The sequence below is a fragment of the Cydia pomonella genome, chromosome 14, assembly GCF_033807575.1.
Source record: "Cydia pomonella isolate Wapato2018A chromosome 14, ilCydPomo1, whole genome shotgun sequence".
NCBI classification, from domain to species: Eukaryota; Metazoa; Arthropoda; class Insecta; order Lepidoptera; family Tortricidae; genus Cydia; species Cydia pomonella.
This window is the reverse complement of record NC_084716.1, coordinates 20,801,342-20,817,893: the sequence shown is the minus strand read 5'-3', so window position 1 is coordinate 20,817,893 and position 16,552 is coordinate 20,801,342. Positions and strand designations below refer to the sequence as shown.

Genomic DNA, 16,552 nt, shown 5'->3' with positions numbered 1-16,552 from the left:
GGGCGCACATACTTATTTACAGTACATATGGTGCTACTTTATCGCACTAGTGCGAAAATTAGCATATTACGTTACTGTGCCGAACATTTAAAGGGCCATATGTACTGTAAAACGTTGTACGATACATGTGCGAATAGGTAATTTGCAACGCGTGTCGATTTAAAACACGACCGAAGGGAGTGTTTTAATTTATCGCCACTTGTTTCGAATTTACTATTTTTCGCACTTGTATCGTAATGTACTATTACAGTACATATGGTGTTACTTTATCGCACTAGTGCGAAAATTAGCATATTACGTTACTGTGCCGAACATTTAAAAGGCCATATGTACTGTAAAACGTTGTACTATACATGTGCGAATAGGTAATTCGCAACTCGTGTCGATTTAAAACACTTCCTTCGGTCGTGTTTTAATTTATCGCCACTCGTTTCGAATTTCCTATTTTTCGCACTAGTATCTTTGGCTCATAATCGTAGATATTAAACACGCGTGCTTTTTCTGTATATTATACCACTCGTGCTTTTTCATTATATTATCCGAGTGAGTTAAGAAGGTAACTGATTGCTAATAATATGTATGGAAACGGAGCTTTCTTAAATTGATCGAGTAGATTTTACAAAGTGGACGGGCGGGAGCCGGCGCCCCGCGAGGGGCGGCAGGCAGTATGACAGATGCAAGGCTTTTACTAACCGATTTAACAATTAAAATTGGATTCATATGAAAGTTTGTGCTTTCCTCACAAGTGTGTTGAAAAACGTCGTATGTAACGCGTGTGCTATGGTCATTACACTCGTCGGCTTTCGCCTCGTGTGTGTGTAATGACCACCTTAGCACACTTGTATCACAATGTACTATTACGATACAAGTGCAGAAAATAGGAAATTCACGAGTGGTGATAAATTAAAACACGACCGAAGAGAAGAGAATGTTTTAAATCGACACGAGTTGCCTATTCGCACGTGTATCGTACAACGTTTTACAGTACATATGGCTCTTTAATGTTTCGACATATGCACAGAAAGTGCTCATTCCCAAAGTAGCACCATATGTACTGTAAACAAATATTTAGTACATTGTAGGAGAGGCCGGAAAACTGCTTAAAAATGGACGAGTGAGTTTGAGGGCCGACACGTTAGTAGAGGCCCTCAAATTTTTTTATACTACGTCGGTGGCAAACAAGCATACGGCCCACCTGATGGTAAGCAGTCTCCGTAGCCTATGTACGCCTGCAACTCCAGAGGAGTTACATGCGCGTCGCCGACCCTAAGTCCACCCCCCCTCGTTGAGCTCTAATAATACGAGTCCATCTTTAGCGTTTCCGGCCGACGCATTACATAGTGCTTTTCACGATTACTGCGAGGAAATAAGAAAACATTTGTATAACTGGAAGTACTTTAATAGAAATTAATATTTATATTGGCGTGAGGACAGTTGTTGAAAGAATATTTAGCGATATATTTTTGCCAGGAACATTTATATATTCCTCACTAGAAGAACTCATTTTTAACTGACTTCAAGATTTCAAAAGAGGAGGTTATCAATTCGGTTGTATGGTTTTTTTTTATGTTTGTTACTCCATAACTCCGTCATTTCTGAACCGATTTTGAAAATTATTTTTTTGTTTGAAGTTATATATATACAGATTGGTCCCGTTTTTGTCAAAACTCAGTTCTGATGATGGGATCCATGAGGAATCGAGGGAACTCTTCAAATGTGAAAGGCATACATATAGTGGTATTTGTATTTTCTGTAACAAATCAAGCATTTACATTTAAAAAAGTGACATTTGATGAAGTGGAACTGCTGATGATGATCAGAATGGAACTCTTCAACGACGCATAGTACACGTTTGGCGATTTCTCCTTTTCGTTGTGTTAAGTAAATGAAATTTTCAAAACAATTTTTTGTCAAGTTCGAGTTCTGACGATGGGGTCCACGAGGAATCGAGGGAACTCTTCAAATATGAAAGGCATACATATAGTGATTTTTGTATTTTCTTTGACAAATCAAGCAATTACATTTTAAAAAGTGACAGTTGATGAAGTGGAGCTGCTGATGATGATCAGAATGGAACTCTTTAACGACGCATAGTACACGTTTGGCGATTTCTCGTCTTCGCTGTGTTTGTTAAGTAAATTAGATTTTCAAGACAATTTTTGAGTTCTGACGATGGGGTCCATGAGGAATCGACGGAACTCTTCAAATATGAAAGGCATACATACAGTGATTTTTGTATTTTCATTAACAAATCAAGTCAAACAGGTACAAAATCAAATCCAAATGAACATTATTAAATTCAAAATCACCATTAAAAAGGTCAATTCTACCAGCCAACATAATGAAACAACTCAAATTTTACATCAAATTACTTTGCCTCTCTTGTGGATAAAATGTTTCTTTCTTTTTTATACTATCAAGAGAGCTTTCGCGCTGGTGTGAAAAAAAAATAGTGTTGCTTGCTTTTATAAACGCCTATAAATCATCTATCAGGCCAACATTTGGCTCGGGTCGACGGAAAAAACATTCAACTAATATTAACGTTTAAAAACAGAAAATAACTGTTACTTTAATTTGTATGGATCGCGAACCAGTAACAGATTGTTAACCACATTTGTCTCAAGATAACTCGTAAAGTGGCCAAGGAAGATATATGTCATGACCAGTGATCGGCGACCAGTAGCATTTTACGGCACTTTAACGTTAAACTGAATGGCTAATATGGATAAGTCTGTTTTATTAAAAATAAAATCATTTATATATATGTATATATAGTTAAAAACTTTGAATTTTATCTGTTACCTATATACAGTGTGTCCCTAGCCCTTGGACAAAGCCGAAATGTACATATGCATTAGGGTATTTAGAACCATTGTACAAAGTATCATAACAGCCGGTGTAGCGGTTTCGAAGAAATTAACAAATTACAATTTTTTACTTTGGAGCAGCCTGTATGTGTTAGTAGCTCCTAAGGTAATATCCTCAAAGAATAGTATGGAACCTTCTTCGACCTTTTTGATTATTTTTTTTTATGACTCTTATAAGCTTGACTTTTGAAAAATGTCATCATTATCAAATATTTCGAACAAATTGTCAAAAACACTGCCAAAGATTAACACCGTGTGTTTCTTTTTGTTGTCGATGATTGCAAATAACTTTTGTTCGAAAAATTTATTTTTTTATCTTTTGTTCTAATTAAAAAAATATTAACGTCAGAGCATTCCTGAGAAGTAACCCTACGTGGGATTTCTGGGTTTGTCCAATGGCTAAGTTCACCCTGTACATACATATAATGACGCCTATTTCCCGGAGGGGTAGGCAGGGACCACGGATGTCCACTTGCTACGATCCTGACATACCTTCAATCACTTTCATAACATTCCTCATAGACGCTCGCAGATTTAGCGTGCTCTGGCCTTTCTTTAGGATTTCCCCGAATTGATGAGAATCTGTTACCTATAGTAACTAATTGATTGTTTTTTTCTATATTTAATATTGTCAATCGATTCCTTTTGACATTGATGATCCATTCAAAGAGAATCCATTTTAAGATATTGACCTTTCTACACCAACAGATTTTTAACCGATATTCCATCGTTTTTATTCAAGCTTCTCACAAATTCGTAATAAAATAATTATAATAAACATTTTTATATCATTTGTGCATGAAATTTAAATAGTGTAATACTTTCGTTAAAAATGGCTACCGTGTGCCGATTATTGGTCATGATACAGGGTTCAAAACACAACGTTAGCTACTTCCTCCTGGTTGATTACAAAAATAGGCAAAAAATATTTATATGATTTCTGAACGGCATACCTTTTTCAGTTCCTCCTGGAAGGCCTCGCTGCTCTCGATGAACTTGCGTTTCTTGGCCTCGAACTTCTCCTCGATCTGCTGGAGCTCATCTTCCAGCTTCTTCTGGTGCATCGTCAGAGAGAGCACTTGCTTTTTCAGGATCTGAGCAAAGTCAATATTCTTATATTGATTGTTTTGAATTGAAACAAGATGAATTGTTCGATATCTTCATACTATACAAAGATTAACCAGTGGCTCTGTGAGCTGCGCCTCGCGATCATAGAAAAGGTAAAAGTGAAAAATATTTACTTCGTCGAGTTATCACAGTGTACCCACAATAGTCTTAAGCGCCATAAACGCTATTGGCGCTTAAGTCCTTTATGCCACAAGCACATATCTGACAGATGTAAGTAGTGTTTCACAGTAGGTACATGTATAATGTATATATGTAGATATTTATGTAAGTATATCATACAAAGTATATGTTTAAGTTTATGATTTCATTATATTATATTAATTAGAATTTAATTTGTAAATAGTAGGTAGTGATATCGGTTAATTATTCTCAAGTACAAAGCCTGATTGCACTGGTAGAGAGTGCCTTAAGGCATTAAGTCCACAATTTGTACTTAATATTTTATGTGCAATAAAGTATAAATAAATAAAAATATGATCACGAAATTTCACGAGAATCGTTTAAGAATTGCGACCTGTAGAAAACATCCGAACATACGAAAGATAAATGCCCGAGTTAAAACTGAGACCTTCCTTCGTTAACCCCACAGGGCTACAATCTAGTCAATAAAATCTTCCCTCAAATGGCTCCTTAAGCCAGTTGAGGGTAGATGAAAACATTACATAATCAAATAATGTAGTTTAAAGTCAGGTCGTTCAGTCACAGATCCAGGTGGTTTTGTATTTAGTTGGTTAACCAATAAATCGTATAACTACCCGAATGTGTACAAATTGATTGTTTACTTTTAATTAAATACCTAAAGATACATTATAAGTAGAAACTATCGATCGATTGGTTATTTTAAGTGGCAATTAAGAATTCCCTTTTTTCTATAACCACTAACCTGCATTCTGGCCGTGGTGACAACGGAGCGGACATCGGGCACGACCGTGTCGCTGAATATTTCGTTGATGAGGCGGTGGTTGCGTAAGTAGCGCGCGTAGGCGATGTGCTTCACTGAAAGACCTTCGTCTTGGTCTGAAAACAGTCGAATTAGAATAATATTATAATAAATAAATATAGGACGCAAATTGAATAAGCTCAATAAAGCTTGTGTTGTTGGTGTTGGCCGAAACGTTCACCATTATTGGCCATTAACCATTATAAATTGAATATAATGGTTTATTGCAATTAACGTTACACTCGTACTTAGACAATGATAAATAAATAAATAAATATTATAGGACATTATAACACAAATTGACTATCCCACAGTAAGCTCAATAAGGCTTGTGTTGAGGGTACTTAGACAAGGATATATATAATATATAAATAATTATAAATACTTAAATACATAGAAAACACTGGAACAAATATCCATGGTCATCACACGAATAAATGCCCTTACCAGGATTTGAACCCGGGACCATCAGCTTCGCAGGCAGGGTCACTACCCACTAGGCCAAACCGGTCGTCAAATGCGAAATGATAAATATATATATAAATATAAATGCCTTTACCGGGGTTGGAGCCCGGGACCATCGGCTTTAAACCCTGACCAGAAATATATGATCATTGTCAAGAGCTTGGAGGATTAACAACTGGAGACGCCTTGTCTGTAATTTTCTGTACAAAACAGTCTGCCGATTTTCGTAACAAAAGTAAACAAAATGTTCTCTCAAATGACTCCTTAAGCCAGTTGAGGGTAGATGAAAACATTACATGATCAAATAATGTAGGTTAAAGTCAGGTCGTTCAGTGACAGATCCAGGCGGTTTTGTATTTGGTTGGTTAACCAATAATTGTTTGTTCAGTTTTATTTAAATACCTAAGGATACAGCGTATAGTACCATACCTTCCTCATCCTCTGCAGGCTGAATATCAATCCGTCTGTCTTGTTGTTGCTGTTCCTTCTGCGAGCTCCCCTTCTTGCTGGAGCTCTCTTCCTCCAAGTTCCCTACTACTGACACAACACACGTTATTATTATTAATAATAATGGTATGGTCAAGAAATTCAATTTCTGTGCCAATTCAATGAATAAATATTTGGGGAAAATCTTATATAAATCAACCTAGTTTCAAACTATATTCAATTTTCAATTCATTAATTTATTTGACAAAATAATTCCATACATAACTACTACGGGTACCAGGCGACGATAGACACCCATAATTCAGGAACAAATATTCGTGATAAACTGGTAAACACAAATAAATGCCCTTACCGTGATTCGAATTTTGAACCCAGAGGTCTTACCGTGAAAAATGAAAATCGAAATTTCTTTATCAATCAATCAATTATCTATTTATTTATTTATAGACAACAATGGTCCACACAATACAAATTATATTAACATAGGATTAATAGACATAGACATTACAATAAAAATTAAATTAAAGTTTTTTTATATTTAAAGTTTATCCGCCTTCCTTCCGCGCTTGCATATTCGAGCGTTAGAGGCGGGGCAGATAACTAAATTTCGATTTTCGTTTTTCGCGGTACGTCCTTAGGATTAGGACCTCCAGCTATGTAGGCAAGGTCAATATGTGTCCGTAAATCTTCGGACCTTGTCACAATGACAATAATTGTGACCCCTTTGCGGTTTTCATATTGATTGTTATTGCGATAGTTTTTTTTATATATAAGAGGCAAACGAGCAGACGGATCACCCGATGGTAAGCGATTACCGCCGCCTATGGACACCTGGTTGTAAGTGCGTTGCCGGCCTAAAGTGGCACAGAAATTGTATTCCTTGCGTGTAAGCAAGCTTATTTGTTAGCATGCAGTGAAATGTGATGTGATGCTAGCTGATGATGATGATACGACTAGAATTTTATTCTTCTTGATTTAATAAATTGGGTATCAAAAATTCAGCATTAATACTTGGACTTTGTTTGCCAAAACAGTAAAAAAAATTGCATCATAAATAATTAAATTAATGTCCAATGCATACAGGGTGTTTGGAAACCGGATGCAAAGCCGAAAGTAGGAGATAGTCTAGGCCATGTAGAACATTTTTAGCCATACTTGTCTTAGACAAATGTTATTAGTTTTTTTTTTATTTAAATTTTAAGATTTGTCGGAGAAAACTGCAAAACTTCAGACTAAATCGATAATTAGTACTTTTTTTACTGCTGGTAGATTTTTTTTTGTTTTATTTCGTATTGTGCAATGTCTATCAAACACTAGAAAAGTGATTTCAAACATCTTTGTCTAAAGAAAACAAGTTGACAGCGATTTAAAATTTTAGTTACAAGAAAATGTAAATGATTTAAGTGATTTCAAAGTACGATAAAAAAAAAACTAAAATAGCCACGAATTTTCAAACCATTTTAAAAACATGCTTGGCTTTTACCCTTTTATTTAAGCTATCAAACACGACTGTAGCTACTGTATCCTTGAAAATAAGCCACCTAAACCAACTGGGTAGCTAAAATGTTTCACTCTACTTGTGATACTTGTGGTAGTTGTGGTGACGAATCTCATTATGATTTTACAATAAAACATTGGTTCTGAATACTAAGTTGGCGTTGACTTGACATTTGACTTGTTTTAAAAGGGTTAAGTGTACTGGACAAAACTACCACATGCAATTTTAACAAACAAAGGCTTGCGGCGGTGAGAGACAAAAGAGACTGATAGCGGCAGGCGGCGGGCGATAAGACAATCATGTCTCAAGCCATTTTATCTTTGAAAATAAGCTACCTGTACTAATAAGAGGGAATGTTTAGGTTAAATAAAAACAAAAGCATAAAAGATAAGTTATTTATTTTTACGATCAACACATTAAAATTACACATCATCGCTCGTTTTCAAAATGTGACCCGCCGTTTCGAATACAAGCACGAGCCCGTCTTCTTACTTCTGTGGTGGTTGTTCCGAATATCATTTCTTCCCTCATCTTTTCGAACGCCGCTTCTATCCTCTCCCTCAGCTCTTCTACGGTATTAATGACCTCTTGTGTGTAGACTAGCTCCTTAGCTCGGCCCCAAACGAAAAAATCCAATGGTGTCAAATCAGGTGACCGAGCGGGCCAAGGGATTCGTCCGCCTCTGCCGATCCAACCGTCCGGGAAACAGTTATCCAGATGCTCCCTTACAGCCAGAGAGTAATGGGCGGGACAACCATCGTGTTGAAATGTCACTTCACCGGGCAGCTGGTCTTCGTCAATAAGCCTGGGCAAATCGTTTTGTAAAAATTCCAAATAATTTGCCCCATTTAAATTATTTGGCAAAAAATGTGGCCCAATAAGGACTCTGCCGATGATTCCAGCCCACACATTGACGGAAAACTTTCTTTGGAAGGACACTTGCTTTTTCCAATGTGGATTGTTGTTTTTGTCAGCCCATTGGTGTAGGTTATGGAAATTTGTGATCCCCTCCCGGGAAAATTTCGATTCATCGGTCCAAAGAATGCTTCGCAAAAAACGTCGGTCTTCGATATCCGCATTGAGTAAAAATCGGCAGAAGTCCACTCGGCGTGCAGGATCTCCTTCGTCCAAACCTTGAACTCCGATGCCGCGAAAAGGATATTTTCCCTCACGATTCATTGTGGCCCATACTTTCCATGTGGACAAGTTCAGATTACGAGCTACCACTCTGATGCTCGTAGTCGGATCATCTGCAAATGCCTGTAGAACGTCTTCCTCCACTTCGGGGCGGTTACGTCCTGGATTCCCTCCATGTTGCACAGCAATACCATTCTCACGTAGCCTTCGGAATGAATTGTAAAACACTCTCACATTAGGCAATCTCCGGTTTGGAAAACGCTCTTGGTACATCCGTCGGGCCATCGCTCCATTACTGTCAGCTTTGCAGTACATGTAGATAATGTCGGCGTATTCTTCGTTCGTAAACTCCATGTTTACAATGAAGAAGTCGTAATTACACGTGAAGGAGCGCCTACGGCAGCTACAACTTGACACGGTAAAATTGAGATGACAGCGGGAAATTAAACCACAATGAACGTCTAATCGCAACTGAAGTTGTAACTAGACTAAATTACTAGTTTTTGCACAAATACTCATGTAGCTAATCAGTTTATCTTTGTCAATAAAGCACAAAACCGATCATCTTTGTTTAACGCCGCTCGCCGCCTGCCGCTATCAGTCCCTTTTGTCTCTCACCGCCGCAAGCCTTTGTTTGTTAAAATTGCATGTGGTATTTTTGTCCAGTACACTTAACCCTTTTAAAACAAGTCAAATGTCAAGTCAACGCCAACTTAGTATTCAGAACCAATGTTTTATTGTAAAATCATAATGAGATTCGTCACCACAACTACCACAAGTATCACAAGTAGAGTGAAACATTTTAGCTACCCAGTTGGTTTAGGTGGCTTATTTTCAAGGATACAGTAGCTAAAGTCGTGTTTGATAGCTTAAATAAAAGGGTAAAAGCCAAGCATGTTTTTAAAATGGTTTGAAAATTCGTGGCTATTTTAGTTTTTTTTTATCGTACTTTTAAATCACTTAAATCATTTACATTTTCATGTAACTAAAATTTTAAATCGCTGTCAACTCGTTTTCTTTAGACAAAGATGTTTCAAATCACTTTCCTGGTGTAAGATAGACATTGCACAATACAAAATAAAACAAAAAAAAAATCTACCTGCAGTAAAAAAAGTAGTATTATCGATTTTGTCTGAAGTTTTGTAGTTTTCTCCGACAAATCTTAAAATTTAAATAAAAAAAAAACTAATAACATTTGTCTAAGACAAGTATGGCTAAAAATGTTCTACATGACCTAGACTATCTCCTACTTTCGGCTTTGCATCCGGTTACCAAACACCCTGTATTTGGAAGGTATGCCCTTCTCGCTAAGCTCTATTGTAGGGACCATTGACATATATATCTAAGGACGGGCCTTACGGGCACTGAGAATGGTGCCAGTACAGCGGTGTCACGCACACGAATTCAAGCCAATCGTGCAGTCCAACGCCACAACGCGATTGGTTGATGAGTTCGCGTCACGCGCGCGATTGGTCGCAAGTAGTTGCGTTAGACTGCACGATTGTGCTCGAATTCGTGAGTGACACCACTGAACTAGCACCATTCTTAGTGACAGTAAGGCTCGTCCTTATATATATGTCAATGGTAGAGACACAAAACGTTTTGACATTTAAAATTAACTGAGCAGTTACTATAGTCTGTATCTTTAGGTATTTAAAAAAAGGTAAACAAAATCTACCCTCAAATGGCTCCTTAAGCCAGTTGAGGGTAGATGAAAACATTACATGATCAAATAATGTAGGTTTAAAGTCAGGTCGTTCAGTGACAGATCCAGGCGGTTTTGTATTTGGTTGGTTAACCAATAAATAATAAAACTACCCGAAAATGTACAAATTGTTTGTTTACCTTTTTTTAAATACCTAAAGATACAGACTATAAGCATCAAATATATCACGAACGAGTAAGCATTATGTAAAAAATCACTAACAGTTTCTTTGTATTTTGTTATTTTAAAACAAAAAGTGGCTCATTCATCACTCTGCCAATTAGAATATGATAAGGATACAAATAATCATACTGATGTACGATTTCGTATGTTTTATCTGTGGTATAATCTCATTGGCCGAATGACCAAATTCAATGTCTACAATCTACAAAAAGATTCATATGTAATAAACACCAAAGTTAATTTTCAATTATCTGTTGGTATTCAGACCACGACAAGTCTGCAACGATTTTGATAGCACACGTCTTCTATGAAATTGTGACGTAAATATAAATAACACTTGCACTGTGTGGTATTAAAATCGTTGCAGACATGTCTTGGTTTGACTCTAAGTCGATATTTGTTACCAAGCCAAGTGTCAGGTTATAATTTAGAAAAAGCTAAGGCTTTTATGTACATACTGCATTGGAAAATAAGAATGTGTACCATTGTATTTGATCACTATCCGTCACAATACACCGTGGGTCAAATAAACCCGACAGATTTTAACAACGCATTACTGAGGTCATAAAGAGCAAAAAATGTTATATGAGTTCTGGCCATATTTGCCAAAACAACACATTTTTTGCGGAAATATTTATGATTTTTGGGTTTACTGCACTCTACACGTTGTTTATTTTTACACCTACTTGAAAAAAACAACGAATAAGTAACGTTTTTTTTAAATTACTGATTTCAGATGATTTATTGATAAATGTACATCTCATTTACATGTCAAACAAATAGAAAATATTAAAAATTAAATAAAAACAATTAAATTAAGTATTAAGCTAATAATACATCACGTGAAACTGAATACACGTTGTTATATTATTTTTATTTACAGATGATATAAATTGTGAGTTTACTTTAAAAATCTAACGTCTGTCAGTTGGTATGTCTAAACCAAGTCTCATAGTGCGTGTTACGTAGATTTTTACTAAGTTATAAGTATAACAGAAACAATTTCACAAATATTTACATTATTTCTAAAACAAGATCGATTTCATGAAACTTTGTATGACATTTTAGTCTCTATTTGCGGTCAAGAATACACCTTTAAAATCTGTCAGGTTTAATTAGCCCACGGTGTATATTTGGTGCCGATTGTACAATCAGTCCTTAGTTTTAAACAATATCTTAAAAATTTCAAACCATTTAGTGATTTTTTACACACAACCCAAACCACGTGTCATGCAACACACGCCTTACCTACGGCCTTATTTTTGGCCGCGATGTACGCCTGGTAGGCGGGCGAGTTGTGGTACGCCTTGAGGCTCTTTTCGTACTCCGACTACGTGCCAAACGGTGCATGTGGACAAAATTAGCAGGTGCGGGTTAGTCACAGGGTGCAGGACGGCAACATGGCAGATAAAATAGAAAATTGACATATATTTCATTAGAATTTCTAGGTTTTTTGACCCCTCCTTGTCACACTTGGTCGCATTTGGCTAACCCTTCCCCTCTTGGTGTGACGTCACATTTTTGGCAATTTTGTTTTCAATGAATCCGGCAAATCGATTTATTAATATTTTATATAAATATTTTAATAAAATAAACATTAAACCATTTAACCACCAGCTGACCTAAGGAAACAAGTCAAAATATGCATCTGATTACTTTGCCCCACACGGAATTGTCACAACTATAAAAACCTGTCATAATTTTCCACCTGTGCCATATCGCCGTCGATGTCATTGGCACAAGGAATGAGGAATGATACATGGGTTCAAACTGGGACTCCCTCTGGTCGCATAACAACTTTTGTCATATTTTTATTGTTATAACACTTTATGCAAAAAAATCTTTAGTCAGAATTTTTCCTGAGCATAACTGGGTTTTTGTCATAAATTGAATTCGCATAAAGTTTTAGGTTAGGTTCGTTAAGTATGCACAAAAAATATATGACAACTGCTATGTATGTCATCAAATATTATGGCTAAAAATGTATAACACAATATAATATGACATCTGTATGCGCAATGGTGATTATGACACAAGTTGTTATGCGTATCAAAGGTATGACTTAAACTTTTAGGAAACCCAATATGGACCCGTTCAAACTGTGTTACCCGATTATGTTATGTATGTGCATTTTGTACAGTGACTATTTATTACACCGTTTGATGGATATGTACTTTTGTATAACAGATTTAAAACCTCTTACTATTGTCTTATATAAACCGTGTCATTCACGAAGACGTGTGCCTTGATCGTATTGTCATGTAATTAAAGGTTAGATTTGACAAATCTGCGCGTCATCGTGAATGACATGAACTATGCTGTTTCAAAATTTGTAATTGTTTTAAACAAATTTAATTCTTCATTCAGTGCTGGTTCTACTAATATCAAGCACGAAAAAAAAATTAATAGCAGATGAGACTAGGAATCGAACCCATTACCTCTGGCCTATTGTACCATATCTCAACTACTAATTTACTCAACCCTTTAAAATGTCTTAGCAATTTTTTTTACTCGAAATGACTTATTTTCATTGTTGTTGGGTATACAGTCGCCATCAGATATATCGGACCGGCCAAGGCGCTCACAAATATCTGAACACGCCTCTATTTTCAAGGCGTTATACAGTTCGTGTTGAGATATTTATGAGCACCTCGGCCGTTCCGATATATCTGATGGAATGTACAGCATTAAAAACGGGTCAATTTGTATATGACCGTATGAAGTAACCTACTTCAATTGCTCTTGAAAAGTTAAAAAAAAAAACAGCAAAAAGCCCTGTACCTATTAAACAGGTATTTTTTTCACAAATAAAATAAATAGTAAACGGTTTTCAAAACTAGCCCAAAATAACCTGTGTTAAAGCAGTGTCGTGAGGCATAGTTACACACAAAATGGATCCCAGTCGTAATGCATAGTTACACACAAAATGGATCCCAGTCGTAATGCGCATAGTCAAAATAGCTTGCCTCGAGATTTGTGGGCCAGCCACTGAATGTAGGCGGGGGAGGCTTGGTACGTTTTCAACAGTTCTGTGTACTGCGCCTATTTTACAAATAAATTAATTATCAAACCCTGGGGTTTTGGACGCGGGAAAGTTTTAAGTTTAAGTTTTAGTTTTGGTAAGACAAAAAAAAATGGTAAAAAGTTGTAAAAACTGTAGAAACAGAAACCTATTTTAACATTTCTAAACCTACTTATTTTTAATTTATAGTTTGAACAACAAGAAATCAGTCCCGCGCCCAAAACCTAGGCTTATGTCCATTATACTTAAAATGTGTCACTTCCAAGCAAAAAGTGCCACTTTGCCAGGTTATTAGTTTAAAGATAAAAGCAAATCTCGTCCTTAATGGTAAGCGACGAAATGGGACCTTTGACTTGACTTTGACACAAATATGAATGTAAAAAAACGTCTAATAGAATTCCCATATTTTTCTAAAAAAAAAAATGTATCATTTTGTATATCATTCATAATTCATAATAGCTATGTTGCTAGAATGCAAGTTAATTATGTAACTAATAAGTCTATACATAAATACGGAAAAAAAATCTCTTACTTAATATGAAGATAATCTGCTTCAGTAAGATTGAAATATTTTTTGTTGGTATTTTTTTCCTCATTATCAATAAAAATAAATTCGAAACAGCTAGTTGGTAGAGAATCACTGATTTCTGTTAATTTTTCTTAACCTTTATGTGATAAAAAAAAAACAAATTTTCTGTCTTTCATTTTGGTGTCTTGGCCAGTCTAGACATAGGTTTTTAGTAATCTTACCTTCTCCGCTTCATATTCATCGACAAACACAGCCTTCTCTGACTCTGGGAGATCCCTCCACATGCCTCCAATGATGCGGCCGATCTCCCACAGCTTGAGGTCTGGGTGGGCTGCCTTCACACTGTCCCAGACGCGGCGAGAGTAGCGCATGTACGGCATGAGGGGCTTCTCTGGCGGCTTCGGGGGCTTGGGCAGGCCGGCGCCCTGGAATTCGTGGGATATGTTGAGAAACTGCAGGTTAAAACTTAAGTGCCTCCAAAAATCTGAAGATTAGCGTTCGTAAGTGGCACTCGTTTTTAGGTGAAATGCTATGTGTTGTTACTTGAAACAAACTTAAAACTTTTGCTCTTAATCTAAAAGCCAATTCTGTTACACAATATAATTAGAATCATTATTAGAAAAGTTTAGTAGGACACATATTATGAAACATGAAGGATGCTTTAAGTAGTGTTTTACTATAGTTCAACAACTAGGATGCAAGTAAAATACAAGTTAATCAAAAACACTCACCGCACCAGCTCCTTTCCCGATCTTCTGTGGTTGAAATCCAGGGTGCGAATGCAAGGTGGATACGAAGGGGCTGGTCTTATCATCCTTGCCGGCTTGTGCGCCCTGCGCCGCCCCCGACGCGGCGCGCCGCGTGCTCTCTGCACCGAAACGGGGTTGTTGCGGTGCGGGTTGCCATCCGTACCCACCCCCGTGGCCCATCGGGGGACCACCTTGGTATTGCGGGTGGTACTGGTATTGGTTATGGTGTGGCGGTGCATTCATACCGCCTTCAAGCCAAGCAGCCGCAATACAATGAAAGAAAAAACAAAAAGCATAAGGGAGGACGGGAGAGGAAGGCAAATAAATCAAATATGCACTAATAACAACGGAAATGTTAATCAGAAATTAGTGCAGCGAACAGCAGTAAGAATTAATACGGCGTTAAAAAGGCACTAAATTAGCAGAGAAACAAAATTAAAATAATAGTAAGTCACATAAAAATAATGATGATTGCAAATGAATGGATTGGTGATGCGGAAAATTTGAAATTTTGTGCAATTACGATTTTAAATCCCCAAAGATAACCTAGATCCGAAACAGAATGAGTGTGAGGGGTCTATGCACACTAGTTCAATCATAAGTTCCACTAATAGATTAAGTTGGAATTTCTATTCCCTATAATAAACTCATTAAAAAATTGAATTATCTTTGGTGATGAATAAAAAGAATGAATTAAACTATGGTAACCCACTCTAAAATCTGCAACCTTCCATAATGTCAGCTAACAGTGTTCAAGATTTCCAATATAAGGGGGCAGCTAATGTGGGAGGTTACCCAAAGTTCCCATTCATTTATTCATTGTCTGCATCTTTGCATTTAAAAAAAAAACTACTAATAATACAAATTCCAACTAGTGCTATCAATGTACAAAATATTTAACTAGTTTGAATAAACCTGTGTGAATAATTTTGAATAATAAAAATAGATCAACAATTTGGTATTACCTTTCATCATACCGAAACTCATTGGGGGCCCCGCAATCATGTAGTCTGTACCGACATAACAAAACATGAAACAAAACCAACATAAGATAATAATTCTAGGCGAGCAAAAGGTCAAAAGTAACTGAAATAAAAAGACTTGTTACTAATGCAAAACAGTTTCAAAATAAGCAAAGATTGGAGTCATGCGTTGGATCAATGCGGCGATGTTAGATGACCAGCAATACCAAGAGTATCAGCCGTGCAAGCCTCGCTTCCACTTCAGTACTTTGGTATATTAACAGTTAGTATCTAACAACATCTAATCTAACTAGGATTGAACACATCCAATAAATACAGAAATGCAACAGTACTACTGTTTAACTCTATAAACTGTTCTGAGAGTTGTTTCAAATGATATTATAAAAGAAAAATACAAACGCGGATTGCTTTGAGGACTTGGCATCGACATTGATGTGTTTTGTTTGTAGTTCGCTGGTGTAGCCATGACGCGCTGTGATCTGGAACACCGATGTTTTGAAGTGTCTGTTAAGACAAATTCTTAGTCCTTATTCGTATATAGCCTTTGTATTTGACGTTACGTAGTGTAAAATAGCTATACGGATTAAGAATTGTACGGAAATCCTTTATAATTAAATCAATGCTGGAATGCGTTCGTTGGTTATGCATAATTGTAAATTAAAGTTAGAGAAACTCAATAAACAGTTAACTTATTTGAAACCTGTTACATAATTAATATAAAAGATAGTAACTGTTCTTACCAACGCTGAAAAAGAAAGTAATTTCTGACTTCTATGCGATCAAATTCTAAAAATTCCGTAATTACAGCATCTTACTTCAGTACTTTGACAACAGAGATGCTGACGCCATTTTGAAATATTTGACTTTTACTTTTTTTGACGTCTATGCGCGTAGTGAAG

The 16,552-nt window shown here is 36.5% G+C and overlaps 1 protein-coding gene across 11 annotated transcripts in view; it reads right to left on the bottom strand.

Moving 5' to 3' along the window:
• LOC133525177 (SWI/SNF-related matrix-associated actin-dependent regulator of chromatin subfamily E member 1) overlaps window positions 1-16,552 on the bottom strand; it is a 25,840-nt gene extending 9,288 nt beyond the window's left edge. For 5 of the 11 annotated variants that reach the window (XM_061861439.1, XM_061861445.1, XM_061861442.1 and 2 more), the window contains exons 1-9: window positions 16,394-16,552; window positions 16,053-16,132; window positions 15,636-15,680; window positions 14,653-14,918; window positions 14,143-14,346; window positions 11,619-11,700; window positions 5,830-5,937; window positions 4,879-5,012; window positions 3,821-3,961 (exon numbers count right to left, since the gene is read on the bottom strand). In XM_061861439.1, coding sequence (XP_061717423.1) covers window positions 3,821-3,961; window positions 4,879-5,012; window positions 5,830-5,937; window positions 11,619-11,700; window positions 14,143-14,346; window positions 14,653-14,918; window positions 15,636-15,680; window positions 16,053-16,119 — 1,047 coding nt within the window. In that variant the 5' untranslated portion in view covers window positions 16,120-16,132; window positions 16,394-16,552. Of the gene's footprint in view, window positions 1-3,820; window positions 3,962-4,878; window positions 5,013-5,829; window positions 5,938-11,618; window positions 11,701-13,336; window positions 13,413-14,142; window positions 14,347-14,652; window positions 14,919-15,635; window positions 15,681-16,052; window positions 16,158-16,393 lie in introns of all 11 variants that reach the window. The other 6 variants (XM_061861443.1, XM_061861441.1, XM_061861447.1 and 3 more) reach the window with 6 other exon arrangements.